Raw genomic sequence first — 12500 nt, forward strand, 5'->3', positions numbered from 1 at the left:
AAATATGAATAAGCAATTCTAAATAGGTTTAGTTCCAGGAGGCTCTTAAATATGGTATTTATGTTAAGGCAAGGTCACCATGACTTAAGTGTAGAGGCACTTTATTAAAGTACTTTTTCTGACCTGGTATGCACTATTTCATTCTTGCAGGTAAACTTAGTGGGCCAGTCGACGTGGATGTGTCTACCCTGTTGAAAAGGTTGGAGCTTCCTTTCCCATCATCACTGAGAGGTAAATGGCCAGAAGGAGCAAACTTTTGCCAGGATATTAACATAGGATCTTGCCATTCAGCTGATGGTACAAAAGAAAGGGGAAATGACCTTATTCTTATTCTACGTTATTGCAAACAGAAGGTTTTAAGACATCTGGATGACACCCTACTGGATTTCAATCTTTTGTCTGGTGAATATGATGATGACAGTTTCAGCCCCACAAATTGCCTTTATGCCCTTGGTACTTTAGCCTTCAAACAAGGAAACATAGAATGCTTAGAAAAAGTGCAAACTATTGTACTTGAAAACTATGACTTTCCTGATGCTAGTATTGTGATGAATGATCTTGGAGTGATGTTGACTTTAAAAGCAATGTATAAAATAAGTGAGCAATGCTTTGCTGAAGCCAAAAAATGGTTCCAACAAGAGGAGGACCATCTGAAAAATGCTGTTGTCACATTGAACTTAGCAGCTCTGTACATGATCCTTGGAGAATATGAGAAGGCATGTGATTTTTGTAATGATGCAGCTAACTTGTGTCATGACATCACAATGAGATCAACAAAAGACCCCGATCTTCCTATGAAGGTTTTGAGAAGAGCTGCTGATCTTTTGATTGAGTGTGGAAACTTTGAAAAGTTTTGCCATATTCTCAGGATTGGTGGAAAGTACAACTTTGGTGCAAGAAAAGTCTCAAAAACTGAAATTAGAAAATGGTTGATGGAAATTGAGCTCAAAGAGCAAACTGGTGAGAAGATTGAAGAACAAGAGCTTAAGGATTGTGGCTCTTACTTGCTTATTTTGCTAGAGAAGCCAGATGCACAGTCCGTGAATGCAGACCTCATAAAGACAGTTTTCGCAGCTGCAAAAGTTAGCTACAGGAATGGTCTTTGTGAGGAAGCTTTGAAGTTATTGGATAAGCTGGCATCTGCCTTGCTTTTGGTGGGTGGAAGAAAGGATCTCTTGTATGGGTTGATGCTGTTCCAAGTTGGTCGGTTTAAATATGGTTGTGGAATGATGAGCCATGCTGAAAATGACCTGAAGCAAGCTGATGCAATTTTGATCAAGCACTTTGGAAGAAATCATGTGGTCGCACATTGCAAGAAGTTGTTGGGTTTCTGTGCCTTCCTGAACAACAACTTGGTTGATGCCTCTGCAAACCTAACTGAAGCTTTGTCTTTTTTTGGGAGTTTAAACAGTCAGCACTTTGAAGTTGTGGACATTTCCCTTAAGCTCGCACAATTACAAATTGAAGAGAGAAATTTTGAGTGTACCAGAGAGATTTTAAATGAAGTGCAAAAAGCAGTCGATATGCTTACGTATAGTTTTGCTGAAATTTCCCCTAAAACAGGAAGTGTGCATGTCCAAGCTGGACTGATTCTGCAGAAAGTTGACAGAGGCGCAGCTATTGACAAAGTAAATAAGGCTGTTGAAATTTACCATAGTCTTGGGCTTCAACCTGGGCATCCTGTCATCAAGCTGTGTCAGGGTATGACTGGTCTCTTTCAGTTATGCTTAGGCAACAAAGAAGAAGCTGAAAAGTATTTTGTTGATGCACTGAAGGACTCTCCTTTAACTGATGAATCCTGCAATTATTGGTTGCATCATGATCTTATGCATGAAGTTGACAAGTTGTTCACTGAATTTAATACTGGTTATTATTTTAAAGAACGGCCTTTGTTTCAGAGTGTGAAGATGTTTTCCCTAGTCAATCTTGTCACCATGAAAAAAGGAAAAGGCAGGCAGAAGTATCTTGATGCCCTTGTGAGTTTTGCAGATGAGAGTGACACTGAAGAACATGGAATAATTGACTTTGCAGGGCACTGTTGTTATTTCAGTTACATATCTTGCTTTGCAGGGCCAAGTGTCTACTTTTTTATTTTGTCACATCCAGAAGTGAATTCACAATCCTCTAATAATGACGAGGTAGTGATATGGTGTTCCAAGAATTCACCTTGCATTCTGTTTTGGAGGACCTCTGGTAAAATTCAAGAGATGAAAGGAAGGAAACTTGAAAGGAACTTGGACTTTCAGATCCGTGAAAGTGTCAGCACACTCTTTTTGCAACCCAAATTCAGAAAGTGTCACGAAGAGATGGATGACTTCTACCTTGAACTTCCTATCAGACCCAGAACATTGTCTCTTTGTGATCAACTTGACCGTCTCCCTCTTTTAGTGGAGGTAAAGTTGGATGAACCACAGAAAGAATGTACAAATTTTGATTACTTGACGTCATGGGCTTTAGAAGATTCATCACCTGAGCCTGCTGTTCAGGTCTCATACCTCTCTTATGAATTTTCCAACAAGCGCACTGCAGAACTAGCATTTGATTACTTGGTTTTTAGCTCAAATAAAGAACCACTGCTAAACAATGTAAAAGCTGTTGAGGTTGCTGATGGTCACTCTCTCTACAAGAATTTTGCTTTTTTCCCTTCTGAGCAAAGCAGGTATTCTCACTTTTCTGTTCTTGTCGACAAAGAGTTACCAGTATTAAGAGTCAAGTGCTGTCATTTGAATGAGTCAAAGTCAAGTGGTTTCTGTTTCTCTGTGCAATCTGCTCTAGAAAATGTGATGTTGTCTCTGAATGCAATTGTCAGAATCAGTTTTAAGCCTTTTGTACAGTTGTCTTGTGAAGGTCAAAGTACCGTTGGCATCAGGGAATCTTCAAATATTAATTGCAGTAGTGAAGTCAAGACTGAATCATCCGTCACTAGTCCTCAAGCAGAAGGGGTGGTCTCCAACACTTGTGCAAGTGACTGTTTCACAGAAAAAGAGTTAGACTTCGGCCCTAAACATGTTTTAAATACAGTGACTTGTAGGTGCCCCTCATTGTTTTATTGTGAGGGCAGCTCCAGTGAATCAAGTAATCAGAAACCATTCTCTTCAAGCAAACTTTCCCTTGGTTGTGCAAATGCACAGGTCTTGAAATCTGACTGTGATAAAGAATGCCATGTCAGCACACTTGAGAATCAGGTAAAATGTTTTTAATGTTTTCAACCTATTATAGAGTTTTGTGGTGTTGTTTTCTACTTTGCAGATAGCTATAGTGTATGCAACCAATTTTTTAGGCATATTCCACTTACTTTTTGTCCGGAAATTGGGGACGCATACAAAACATACACCCCAGGTCCATGGACCACCCCTGTGACCCCGGTGCATGGACCCCTTTGTGGACCCGGTGCATGGATTGCCACTGTGTTCCACCCCTCACTTTGTAGCGTTACAAGCAGAAAAATCTTTAGACAAAAGAGAAAAGTGATCCTCACACTTACCTGGGAAGGTTAAGCAGAGTCTCTGATAGACACCTGATGATTCAGGTGGTTCCAATGGGATTCAAATCCATGGCCTCTGCTATGCTGGTGCAATGTACTACCAACTGAGCTATGAAGTAGAAGGTCAATTTGTTGGACGCATTTGTTCTGGTGAAGGACTCTAGCTATGAGTAAAATGATTGTATATTTGAAGTGCGGGTGATAAACAAATCCCTTTGGAGCCACCAAATACATGTAGGTGGTATAGTTGTCTATAAGAGACAGTTGCTTAAGGTTACGGAACAGGTTCGCGGTTGCATTGTGGAAAACCATCCTCACGGGCGCCTAATTTTACAAAAGTGCCTAAACCTGTACATCTTTTTAAAGCTTACAGAACCAAAAATGACGTGGAAATGTTTTTAAGTGGTGAAATTGAATATAAAAATGTACTGTGATCAGTAAATGCAAAACGAAGCAATTTTTATAAATGCGGCAAACTTGTGTCGGATTTTGGCCTTACGAAGTAAACAATGACTGCATAACACTTAGCAGATGTTTCCCTTCAAAAGGGTGTCGGCTTTAGCTTATTTGTATATAATTCCTAGTGCTAAGTCAGTCCAAGAAATGTATGTCCCTGAACTTTGAATTATACATGTAGTAACTTTTTTTTGAAAGCTGATCTAACGATTCCCCTTATATTTTCGGATTGAATTTCCTGTGAATGAGATTCCTGTAGGAGCCCAATGACCAATCACAAGAAAATAACCAGAACTGTCTTTGTTCGTTTGAGGAATAGGTGGTCTAAAAATAGATTGGCCTGTAACAATGCTGTGACAAAGCCTTAGTATGGGAGTTGTTCACTTCTAGTCATGGGCTCCTGCCTAAATTGTCCAGATACATGTAAGTGGAAAGTTTCCTTTTCTCTTTTGTTTGAAGATTTTTCTGCTTGTAACTCTACAAAATGGAGGGTGGTCCACAGGGGTAGGCCATGGACCGCACCATGAAGGGATCACAGGGTGGTCTATGGACCCGAAATTGGCTGTTAACAACTTGTGGTTTTTGCCACTTATTGCTTCGTGCCAAAGTTATGTCTTGGCACAATCAGTCAGTCAAAAATAATGATTTGCCCAGAAAAATATTTTTACAGTTTGTGGGAAGAGTATTAGCCAAACATTGAAAGATGCGGACTACAGGTGAATTCGAAAACTTGCTTTTCAAAAAAAGGTTGTACACTTTATTTCAATTTAGGTTTTAACCCATGCCCTTAATTGACTTTTTAAGGGCATGACACAAGCAGTGGTTTTAAATGGGGATTTCAGGGAAAAACAAAGTGGCTTGCCAAATAAATGATTGGCGGCCCTATGCCCCCGTGGGGGCAATAAGGATTCATGATGATGATTCATGAAATAAAATGTTAATGAACCAGGGGCTAGTTTTCCTGTAGTATGGGGTAAGACTAAGGCAAATCCAATCACAACGTGTTGGTGAACAGTTCAACCAACATGGCAATAATGATTCACAGGCAAGTGATGCACTCATTTTCTGACACCACAGATGTGTCAGCCTGAGGACCATGTATCAAATGAAGCTATGAACCTCGCAGTTATGAACGCAATTTTGACAATTGCGTAGAGAAGCGTGTGACGTCAGTGGCTTCATAGCTCAGTTGGTTAGAGCGTCGCACTGGTATCGCGAGGTCACGGGTTCAAACCCCGTTGAAGTCCTGAATTTTTTCAGGCTTCTCTACACAATTGCTAAAATTGTGTTCATAACTGCAAAGATTATAGCTTCACTTGATTTCACATCTGCAGGTCAATATAATTATGATTCCTTTAATGTATCATTTCATTCGTTGACCATGTATCAGTTGTTCAAAGCCTGATTTAGCTAATCCTAGATTACTGGAAGCTTTCCTGTTAATTTATTTGCCAATTGAAAAGTTTCCATGAGATTTCTAGCCATCAGTTTTGAGTTAGACTTCCTTTTTTTACCTCCAGCATAAAATAACATTATAGTTCATTTTTGAAGGGCAAATCTCGGTTGGAATTAAATCATGGATTAGTGTTAATTGGCTTTTGAACAGCTGGGCCCACATCAGTTGAGCAATCAGATTGATTGCATAATTTTTAACAAAAAGAACGCACCATCTTACAGTGTGACTGGGAAAGCCGAGAACAGCTAAAATAATTATGTCAGGAATGCTTTTTAAGCCAATCTTAGAGACTTAACGTACCAAAAGTTCCGCAAACTGAATAACCATTATAATGCAGGGGCCACATGTTGATAGCAACAGTTACCTCGGAGTGCCATTGATCGGTGAAAGGACAAATACATGCACTGTTCTGTTTCTTTATGAATATACATGTACTCTCATAGCTTAAATGACCAGCATTAGCTCAAATTAAATCAATTACCGTAAACGTCCATGTATAAGCCGCACTTTTTTTCACAAAATTGAAGCCATAAATCAAGGGTGCGGCTTATCCATGGATACATCTGTGTTTGGAGTTTTAAAAAACCTAATTAATATTCATACAACTTCTTAAGATCTCAGTAACGAAACATAAAAGAAACTGAGAGCATGTTGCTGTTGTTCATGTACTTTTTAATGAGTGGTGGCTCCTAAAGGCCCTGGCCCAGACTCCTCTCCGCGTTTAAAGCTTGGCTACTAAGCACTCGTTCGTATTTCAACTTATACATGTATGGGTGAAACCTTGATTGTTTGTCCTTGTTGGTTTATAGCAATAGAATGTTTATACTGGAACTTCAAACTTTATTGTACTACATTTTTTCCAAAATGTGCGCTTCTAAATTCGGGGTACGGCTTATCTACGGATGCGGCTTATACACCGACGTTTACGGTACCCAGAAAATCTAAAGGCGACACATTTCTTCGTGCACAACAACAGTAAACACTCTGCAGTTTAGTGAGTGTATTTCGGATGCGTGATTGGACAGAAATAACATTCCAGACATATTTCAGGTGTTCACGGTTTTCCCAGCGCACTGTAAAAGATTTGGTTTTGCTAAGGTATTACAGATATTGCCATTTTAAAATCTTAAAAATGACAAGAACCTCAGCGATGTAAGTTCATTGTGATGTTTGATCTGTTCAGAATTTCAGGCCAACTCAAACTCATCTTATTAATTACTGAATTTGAAAGTACACTGTACATACATTCAGAGTTGCCTTGGCAACTTAGGTTCTCCTCCAAAGTTCATTAGAATCATCAAGAAACTACAGTATAGACAGATGCAAACACCAGACTCACTGTGGACAGTGAATTACCTCAGTCTTTTCAATATTAGTGGTGTCAAACAGGACTTCAAGCTTGCAGCAATGCTCTTTGCCAGTCCTACTGTGGCTGGCTTTCAGGAAAATTAGAACACATGCAGTGTACAGATCACATTCCACTATGATGGTGATCTCTTTGATCTTCAAAGCCTCAAGCAAAGACTGAAGTCCCCACAGAATTCATCTGCAGTATTTACATGTAATGACACCCCAGAGGCCTTGCAGCTGCTTTTGGCATCCTATAACAATTTTGCAGAGAAGATGGGTCTACACATTAATGAAATGAAAACAGAGACCATGTACATTGGCAATATAGCAAGGTTTTTCATAGATGGTGTTAAGCTAGCTAAAATACCTTGGAAGCCAGCAACTGTGGATGGGTCAGCGGTGGCCATGGCGCTCAGTTAGGTATTATCGCTTTCTCACCATATTTCTTCTCTGCTAGCGGTTGGTCCAACCTGAGAAACAACAAAACCGACAATACCCACCCAGCTTTAACAAGTTTTCACCATCTTTGCTACCGGAGACTGGTTCGTCATTTTGTGATCGTTGCTTGTTGCAATGATTACCAGGTACTTTTCTTGTAAAGTCTGGTATGACACCAACTCTGACTGCTCCTTCAACCTGAGATGTCTTGTTCTTAGTGGTGACACTTGTGTTAACCCTCGTCCTGAGCAATCTTCTGTGTGCAGTAAGACGATTGCAAAAAAACATCGAGCTGTATGCTGTGACAAATTCGATTCTTGGTGGCACACAAAGTGTAGAAATGCCTTGCCTAAAGAATGTAAGTTCCAGCAAGTGGAATGCTTCAATTGGATCTTTCCGCCCTGCACATCAGTTACTTTGTTTTTTCTAACACTCATTACAATGTTGACCAAAGGTGCCATGTTGATATGGAAACGAATGTAAACGTTAACTCTCACAAAGGCCTTAAATGCCTCCTGGCAAATGCTAGATCACTTGAAAGCAAGTTTCAAGACTTTCATGCCATAGGATTTGCAGAACACAATTTGATGTACTTGCTGATACAGAGACCTCGTTTGATCCCAGTGTTTTGGACCACGAAGTGGTCCCATTTGATTTTGCGATTTACAGAAGAGACCGCCTTGAATGAAGAGGAGCTGGGGTCTTACTTGCTTTTGAAAACAATCTAATGGTTGTTAGGAGATCAGATCTTGAACCCAGTTGCGAATTGTTATGGTGCAAGTTGACCAATGACCAGGGCTTCAAATATCTTTTTGGGGGTATTCTTTCGTCCACCAAACGTTAATGTGGATTACATGGAGTTGCTAGGAGATTCACTTTCATGGATTAGCAAATCTAATGCAGAAAAGTTTTTTCTTGTTGGCAATTTCAACCTTCTGGACTTTTATTGGATTAATCAACTACCACTGTCCTCAGATCAAGTCTATCTCAATTCTTTTGAATTTTTAACGATGCATTCCTTACACAAGTGAATCCTCATGCTACCAGGAATTCTATTGGGTCTGGTACTCACCACTGTGTTCACAGTATGTCACTTAGTGAAGGATTAATGGAATCTGATCATGAAAGGGTTACGTCTTTCTGAACAATACCTCAATCCATAAAAGAAAAAGTATGTCTTAATTTAAAAAAGCTAACTTGGAGGAGCTCAAGAAAACTTTGCAAAACCTACCATGGGCATCTGCTATGCTTGACAATGGTGTAAATGTGAACCTAAGTAGTAATAGTTTTCACTACATCTGCCCCAGCCTAAGATAGTATGAAAGGCAGTTGAGATGTGTTTAAATTATGTGCTGATTATGTTCCCCCTGTTTCCGATTTGCATCTGACAAATCGTGGCTTGCTGTTTCTGATTTGTGTCTGGACAAAATCAATTTCTGGGCCAGGTAACTCGATTTGCATCAGATCTGCTTCAATGTTTTATGTTTCAATTGCTAACCCAAACAGCACTTTGGTTCTCCGTGCAAGTTTCTACTTCGTGACACCTAAAACACCTCAGTCTTGTAGAACAACACCAATACCACTCGCATGTTGTTTAAGCGATACAGATACCACCTTGCATGCCCAGTTGAGCAAGTGGAGATTGATTCCCCCCACAAGATCAACCAATTTATACATTTACCCTTTTACGCCGGGATTGACTTCTAGGTTGCCTCCTCGGGTTTTGGCCCTGCTGGGGCAATTAACTGGAAAGGTCTTTTTCGGAAAACCGTAAACAAATTTGTCCCCCAGAAAAGGATTAATGATAAATTCACCCCTCCGGGGATTGATAAAGACTAGTAGAGACCTGTATCATTTTAGATCCTCAAGGAGGAACTATAAAAGTCTTATTCGTGCCAGGTCTGGTCTACTCATCAACAGTTTTGCTAATTACCAGTTGAAAATTACATAATGCAAGAAGTAATATTTTTAAATTTTCTTACTTCTTTAGAGTAGCGAAGTCATTGAACTCTTTGAATTTAAGGAATCCTAGATGTACCTACACCAGAAGGATATTAGTTACCTATTATTTACATTCTCTTAATTTATTTTTCAGACTAGTTTAATGACTGATTTTATTAGCTGATTAAGTATTATTTATTGTTACGTTAGGCAACCATTCCATGAGGCAATTTTTTCCCATTAAGAGGTCTCCTGTCAATACTTGTAGTCTTCCGTATTGCCAAACTATTAATGTAATGTGCGTTCGGTTGATTTTGATTCACATGACCTCATGGTTGTGACTAAAGTCACTGCATATTATCAGTGTCTATTGTAGTGAAGCGTAAACTCTATTCCAACATGAAGTCAAACTACATACAGCAATGTCATCTGCATTTTATTCTAAGGATCAAATGGGATCAAATTGTAAGCAATGAAGAGGTCTTGGGTGTGTGGGTGATGAAGACAAAGAACTGAAGTTAGTGAGAAGTAATCTGCTCTGGCTCTGCCATGTTTACCATATGAATGACCTGTACGACCTCAGAAGAATTGGTGCATGGGTCTCTCTCAATTGGTTGACGCAAGCTGCATTTTAAGGACACCCATAAGAACGCTCTGAAGTGTGGCCTTGTACTTGATATAATTTATGTCAGTCTACTGTCAATAACAGACTGTAAGAGTGGTGTAGATTAATTATTAGTACCATTGACGAGTAAAAGTGTTGGGCATTAGACAGAGTAAAATCTATAAGTGGCACTATTGAGACTGAAAGGGTAATGACCATGCCCCTTTGTCTCCTACGGCTCATTAGTTGAGCGTTTAAACTAGTAGTGGGAACCTCATCGGTTTTACTCATGTCCAGTTGCACTCAAGGTATCATTATTAACGAAGAAATCTATTATTGATCCATTAACCAGACTGAAAAGTCACCATCGCTTTCACAAAGATTGCATTTATGAAACTCTTTGAAATAGGTTATTTGCAACAAACTGGTCTAATAACCAGTAACTGGTTAACTTGAAGCTGTAGCTTTATAAATTCCATGGAGTAAAAGGCCATGTTTCACTTAACCAGGATGCAAATTTTCTGAGGAATGCCACTTAAGGTCAAGATGTTTTGACCACTTGAAAACTCGAACATTCCATGCTTGGTTTAGAAGAGATAAGGGTTTGGCCCCCAGGTGGAATTTTCCATCATAAATTGCCACATGCTGTAAAAAAGGTGAGATTTTTGAAGGGTTCTTGAGTGGACCAATAATGTTTTGAACCTGTTGCAGTTTTACAGTCCAATGGACAGCTAATATGCCAAGTTAAATAACTAACTATTGAATCAAATACAAAGCGGTACAATTAAACAGCTTACATACATCCCAGCCTTCCTATAAATCCTATTTTTCCTATTTATTTTATAGGATCCTATAAAACTCCTATAATGAGCCAAAAACTCCTATATTTCCTATAAATACAGTTTAAGGAACAGATGAAAGCATTTTCCCTTTAGTTATCATTTTACAAACTCTCATAAGCATTGATGTTGGTCACCATTGGGAGTTAAAGTGCATATGACACAATTTTTTTTATTAGCTTGTTCGAAAGAGCTTTCAAAATGGTGAAGAACAGCGTTTACTTTATTGTGACAGCTCTCTTGGTAGCCGAGCTATTCAAGATTTTGATTTATGCAAATTAGATGGCTTGTGACGTCACAGTGTGGACACAAAATTATGTAAAATCACAAAACATGGAATATCTTTGCAAATACTAAGTCTGCAGGGTTGAAATTTTGCAGGGTTGATGTGCTACCAAAACTACACATTGTAATAGTGATTATGATGTCACCATAGCAACATACTCGTTACCAGACCTCTACCTTTCCGATATCGAAAATGCTTGCTTTGTTGCTTCAGAGTCTACCACACTTGCTTGTGCATGTGCTGTGTAATGTCCATATTCGGTCAACCACACACTGAATGACCATGAAGAGCAAATAACCCTTATTGGGGAGGGAAACTCTGAATTTACCCTTTGGCTGGAGGGGGCCTGGAGCCCATTGTGTTGCTATGGAAACATCACACTGGGCCATGTCATGGAACTTTGTAATGAGTATAAGAACTGCAAAAATTTTCAGTTCTATACAGAAAAAGTCTTTAGAGATATTCCATTTTTTGTGATTTTACATCATCATGTGTCCACAAAATGACGTCACAAGTAATCTAATTAGCATACATCAAAATCTTGAATAACTTGCTAACCAAGAGAGCTATCACAATAAAATAAACGCCGTTCTTCATCATTTTCAAAGCTCTTTTGAACAAGCAAATATAAAATTTTGTGTCATATGCACTTTAAACTTCTCATAAGTGGCTGACCTTTTTTGGAGGTTGTAAGGGGTGGTCATGTGACTGTTGACAATCACTGTTTACTTTTGTTTGTAAATCGTCTTATCAATGAACACATTGCAAACTAGTGTCTTAGTCTCCGAAATGATGCAAGACACATTGAATTGTGTTTCAACCTAAGAATTTTATCTGTGAGTGCCTGAAAATCCTCCTATAGAACTCCTATATTTTGTCCTATAAATCTCCTATGTTCCTGCTAATTTCCTCCTATTTTTCCTATAATCTTTTTGGAAAATGGCTGGGATGTATGAGCTTAACTAATGTGAAAACTTAGATAATACGCTCAAAAAGGTCTTCCCTAATTAATTTGTTTAATAAAAGTATTAATAGACCCCTTTCAGTAATTCCTATTCTGGAGGACAAAGCAGTGGTTGTTCTGTCCCCTGAGAGAAACAAACCTTTCAAATGCAAAACAATCTTATTGTTTTGCCCTCCAGATTTGGAATTAACTAAAAGGAGTAAAAAATAAGCAAGGATGGAAATTTTCTGACTTTTTAAGTTTCAAGGGAAACATTTTACCGCAGTTTAAACTGAATAATACAAGGACTGGTATGAAAATCATTGAACCTGTGACTTGAAGGCAAAGCATCCTTTTTCCGTACAAATCCTCATAATTTCTTTCACCAATAACATCAGTTTAAAGATTATAGGCTTTAAAATTGGCATTGGAGCATTTTCTGAGGTGCTCTTTTCATTTCTGTAAAAAAATTATCAGATTCAAATCGCCATGTTTATGAAAAAGAGGTCAGCCCATTAAAGTTTTGCTCAATTCAACTAACCAGTTAAGAATTAAAGAACTTAGAATAAGTACCCCTTTTAATCTAGTTTGTGCTAATACTGGGTTGGTCAGGCCATAATTACTTATCACGTGAAATTGTGAACCCAGAAGTGACCAGCTCCCAACATCAGTGGCTTCATAGCTCAGTTGGTTAGAGCATCGC

The 12500-nt window shown here is 38.8% G+C and overlaps 2 protein-coding genes and 1 non-coding gene across 6 annotated transcripts in view; 2 read left to right on the top strand and 1 right to left on the bottom strand.

The window, feature by feature from the left end:
* The window catches only part of LOC137997757 (uncharacterized), a 414333-nt gene that overhangs the window by 84089 nt on the left and 317744 nt on the right, over positions 1–12500 (bottom strand). The window lies entirely within an intron of this gene.
* The window catches only part of LOC137997752 (uncharacterized), an 88448-nt gene that overhangs the window by 48096 nt on the left and 27852 nt on the right, over positions 1–12500 (top strand). For all 3 annotated transcript variants that reach the window (XM_068843963.1, XM_068843962.1, XM_068843964.1), the window contains exon 8: positions 151–3185. In XM_068843963.1, coding sequence (XP_068700064.1) covers positions 151–3185 — 3035 coding nt within the window. The remainder of the gene's footprint in view (positions 1–150; positions 3186–12500) is intronic.
* On the top strand, positions 5115–5187 carry Trnat-ggu (transfer RNA threonine (anticodon GGU)). The gene has a single exon. It is a non-coding gene; the product is annotated as a tRNA-Thr (tRNA).

The sequence above is a fragment of the Montipora foliosa genome, chromosome 3 (genome assembly GCF_036669935.1).
Source record: "Montipora foliosa isolate CH-2021 chromosome 3, ASM3666993v2, whole genome shotgun sequence".
Taxonomy (NCBI): Eukaryota; Metazoa; Cnidaria; class Anthozoa; order Scleractinia; family Acroporidae; genus Montipora; species Montipora foliosa.